The sequence below is a fragment of the Zea mays genome, chromosome 6 (assembly GCF_902167145.1).
Source record: "Zea mays cultivar B73 chromosome 6, Zm-B73-REFERENCE-NAM-5.0, whole genome shotgun sequence".
Taxonomy (NCBI): domain Eukaryota; kingdom Viridiplantae; phylum Streptophyta; class Magnoliopsida; order Poales; family Poaceae; genus Zea; species Zea mays.
Genome location: NC_050101.1, coordinates 126,958,896 through 126,961,435, shown reverse-complemented (window position 1 = coordinate 126,961,435; position 2,540 = coordinate 126,958,896). Strand labels below are relative to the sequence as shown.

Here is a 2,540-nt window from a genome sequence, read left to right as displayed (position 1 = left end):
AATGTTCGACCAGGTATGAACAAACAAACATTAAATATTCAAGGACGATGGAATGGAAGGAGTATTATACTACTGCGTGTGCTGTCAATACACTTCTTTTTTTTCTTCCAATTTTTATCTGATACTATATGTTACTGTATGCATGTAATAATCAAATGTGGCGCTTATAATCTTGATTTTTATAATGTTCAAGAGAGTCCACAGCAGAACGGCAAATGCACGTCTCTGGCACAAGTATTTTAATATACCACACATACTTCACGGCTACGGACCTGTCCCATTGGCCGTTGCATACAGTAAAGTAAAGCGTAGGAGCACCGTATGGCTTCGTACTTAACAATAATACAAATCTGTAGCTTCTTATATATATATACACGCATACCACCAAGCTCTAATCACCAAATCAAAAGGCATAGTGCACAGCATCAGCAGCAACAGCCAATTGACAGGCCTGATCGATCGAGTAGCGTGATCGACCATGGCCACCCTCCAGGCATCGATCTTGGCAGTCCTCAGCTTTGCCTTCTTCTGCGGTGCTGCTCTTGCTGCTCGCGACCTGAACGAGGACTCAGCCATGGTGGCCAGGCATGAGCAGTGGATGGCGCAATACAGCCGCGTCTACAAAGATGCCGCCGAGAAGGCTCGACGGTTCGAGGTGTTCAAAGCTAATGTTAAGTTCATCGAATCATTCAATACAGGTGGGAACCGTAAGTTCTGGCTTGGTATCAACCAGTTCGCTGACCTCACCAATGATGAGTTCAGGACTACCAAGACCAACAAAGGCTTCAAACCTAGCCTCGATAAGGTCTCTACCGGATTTAGGTATGAGAATGTTAGCGTTGATGCGATTCCAGCGACTATCGACTGGAGGACCAATGGTGCAGTCACTCCGATCAAGGATCAAGGGCAATGTGGTAAATACATTTGGTCCTAATAAGACTCATAAAAACACTATTATGATGTAAACTAAAGTGCCATAACATATGTCAAAACATATATATAATGATCGATGATTGCAGGTTGCTGCTGGGCATTCTCGGCCGTGGCAGCCACAGAAGGTATCGTGAAAATTAGCACTGGCAAGCTCATCTCCCTCTCAGAACAAGAATTGGTGGATTGCGATGTCCATGGTGAGGATCAGGGTTGTGAGGGTGGCCTGATGGACGATGCATTCAAGTTTATCATCAAGAATGGAGGCCTAACAACGGAGTCCAACTATCCATACACGGCTGCAGATGGCAAGTGCAAGAGTGGATCGAATAGTGCTGCAAACATCAAGGGCTACGAGGATGTGCCAACAAACGATGAGGCTGCCCTGATGAAGGCCGTGGCAAACCAGCCCGTGTCGGTGGCAGTGGACGGTGGAGACATGACATTTCAGTTCTACTCTGGTGGTGTGATGACTGGATCATGTGGTACTGACTTGGACCATGGGATTGCAGCCATTGGTTATGGGAAGACTAGTGATGGAACCAAGTATTGGCTCATGAAGAACTCATGGGGCACGACATGGGGTGAGAATGGTTACCTGAGAATGGAGAAGGATATTTCAGACAAGAAAGGCATGTGCGGACTAGCCATGGAACCTTCCTATCCCACTGAGTAGGCAAAACCTTCAGAAGCCTTTTAGTTCATACATGAACACATAGACAGAATAAATCGGTGCTTCTATACATTCTACTACATATATAAAGCTTGTCCATACATATGTGTGTCTATACATGTATGTTTGTAAATTGTATTTTATATTGGTCTTACACATGTACATGTACAATTTTACATTTATTAAAAAACATGTAACGTGTTAAATGTGTAATGATTAATCATGAATACATACCGGTTATTTTACAGGAGCAAATATTTAGAAATGGGAAAGGCGAACACAAAGTATCATGGGCTAAGGGGTCCAATTAGGACAAACTAAAATATGATCAAGAATAAGTAGGAACATTTTTTCTACACTTTTAAGTTGAGAAAAAAACATGATCATATGACTCTAATCATACCGTCATACCCTACAGTTCATGTGGAGAAAGTTGCATAATTAAAATTGCAAGGTAATAAATAATCAATATATGACAAAAAGTAAAGGGGACAATAATAAAACACCAAATTCTTACTAAAGTACTAAGTTGATGGTGCTCTCCCCCAGTACATGTTGGAGCACCTCACCAACCCCTCTTGATGCAATAAGACTAATATCCTCGCAGATGAAATGTTCTTCTCTCCATCCCTAGAGAGGGAGGCTTCCAAACTACCAAAAAGCTTATCCATATATAAGTGTCGGCGTTTCGAGACCGGGGGGTCCCTAGGCTGACGAGTGAATGTCGCCGCGTGCCCCAGCCCAGATGGGTCGAGCGCGAGGCCGAGCGTGAAGGGGGGAAAGCGAGGCGGCCGGAGACCGGCATGAGAGAGGTGGGAATCCCGCAGCCTTCGTGTTCGTCCCGCGCCCAGGTTGGGTGCGCTTGCAGTAGGGGGTTACAAGCGTCCACGCGGGAGAGGGAGCGAGCGGCTTCAAGCGAGCGCGTGTCTCGTCCTCG

The 2,540-nt window shown here is 45.0% G+C and overlaps 1 protein-coding gene across 1 annotated transcript; it reads left to right on the top strand.

Annotated features, from left to right (window-relative positions):
* Positions 1-426: 426 nt before the first annotated feature.
* On the top strand, positions 427-1,704 carry LOC118472242 (senescence-specific cysteine protease SAG39-like). Its single transcript, XM_035960148.1, has 2 exons — positions 427-914; positions 1,020-1,704. Exons 1-2 carry the CDS (start codon positions 479-481, stop codon positions 1,604-1,606), a joined length of 1,023 nt encoding a protein of 340 aa, XP_035816041.1. The 5' UTR covers positions 427-478; the 3' UTR covers positions 1,607-1,704.
* Positions 1,705-2,540: the final 836 nt, after the last annotated feature.

Coding starts and splice junctions, on each gene's coding strand:
- LOC118472242 (XM_035960148.1), top strand. CDS start 479: ATGGCCACCCTCCAGGCATCGATCTTGGCAGTCCTCAGCTTTGCCTTC. Junction 915..1,019: donor CAAGGATCAAGGGCAATGTG/GTAAATACATTT, acceptor CGATGATTGCAG/GTTGCTGCTGGGCATTCTCG.